This window comes from Nannospalax galili, unplaced genomic scaffold (assembly GCF_000622305.1).
Source record: "Nannospalax galili isolate Female #2095 unplaced genomic scaffold, S.galili_v1.0 scaffold657, whole genome shotgun sequence".
Classification (NCBI taxonomy): Eukaryota; Metazoa; Chordata; class Mammalia; order Rodentia; family Spalacidae; genus Nannospalax; species Nannospalax galili.
In genome coordinates this window covers 1,205,805-1,207,031 of record NW_008339927.1, presented here as the reverse complement: position 1 = coordinate 1,207,031, position 1,227 = coordinate 1,205,805, and the positions used below count along the sequence as shown (strand labels likewise).

Sequence of the window (1,227 nt, the reverse complement as noted above, 5' to 3'; positions counted from 1 at the left end):
CTCTCTCTCTCTCTCTCTCTCTCTCTCTCTCTCTCTCTCTCTCTCAGGCTTCTCTGCAGAATGTCAAACAAAGATCGACACATTGATTCCAGCTGTTCGTCCTTCATCAAGACGGAACCCTCCAGCCCAGCCTCCCTGACGGACAGCGTCAACCACCACAGTCCTGGTGGCTCTTCTGACGCCAGTGGGAGTTACAGTTCAACCATGAATGGTCACCAGAACGGACTGGACTCACCACCTCTCTACCCTTCTGCTCCTATCCTGGGAGGCAGTGGGCCTGTCCGGAAGCTGTATGACGACTGCTCCAGTACGATCGTCGAGGATCCCCAGACCAAGTGTGAATACATGCTCAACTCGATGCCCAAGAGACTGTGTTTAGTGTGTGGTGACATCGCCTCTGGGTACCACTATGGGGTTGCATCTTGTGAGGCCTGCAAGGCTTTCTTCAAGAGGACGATTCAAGGTGAGTGCCCACCCCATCCACTCCATGAGATGTGGTTCCTTTTTCCTGGTATTTATTCTCTTATATCGTTTCACAGTTTTAATTCTGCCTTGAGTAGAAAACAGAAATAGATTTAAAATTGTTAATGGAAAATGTATGGAATAAACTCAAGGCATTTTCCATTTTCACCATGGAGCTCCTTGGATGCTGTGATGATGAGCATTAGGTGGGGTCAGAGAGCAGGAGAGCACAGCTGTTTCTTTAGCTTTGAAGATCTACACAGCAACTGAGCACATCAGATGAATAGTGCTTTTTATCCCCTTAGTTCTTCTCATAGACGGAGGAAAATAAATGCTCAGACCAGTGGTTCTACAACCTGGGCGTGTATTAAAACCCCCTGGCAGGCTCATTAACAAGCAGACTGTTGCATTCTATACCCAGAATTTCTGGTTCATTAGGCCTGTGGTGGTGGCCTGAGAATTCACATCCTTAACGAGCTCCAGGGATGTTGATTCTGACCGTACAAGGACCACTTTTGGAGAACCACCGTTCTGGACATATTTAATCACCTACTCAGCCTCCTTGCCTTGTGGTTGAAAAGAGTTTTCTCATTTTATAAACAAATTTATATAAAACACCTCAAGATGATGCCAATCAAATTTCATTTAAGTATACAATATAACTCCAACAAATATAAGTGATGCATATCCAAACTTTACAAATCTCTAGATTTAGAAAGAACATTGTTACTTTCCATGTAGAATGTAGAAGATTATGATTGAAAT

At 44.3% G+C, this 1,227-nt stretch overlaps 1 protein-coding gene across 6 annotated transcripts in view; it reads left to right on the top strand.

The window, feature by feature from the left end:
• The window catches only part of Esrrg (estrogen related receptor gamma), a 635,772-nt gene that overhangs the window by 424,860 nt on the left and 209,685 nt on the right, over positions 1-1,227 (top strand). For all 6 annotated transcript variants that reach the window (XM_008834811.3, XM_008834809.2, XM_008834810.2 and 3 more), the window contains one exon: positions 48-463. In XM_008834811.3, coding sequence (XP_008833033.1) covers positions 61-463 — 403 coding nt within the window. In that variant the 5' untranslated portion in view covers positions 48-60. The remainder of the gene's footprint in view (positions 1-47; positions 464-1,227) is intronic.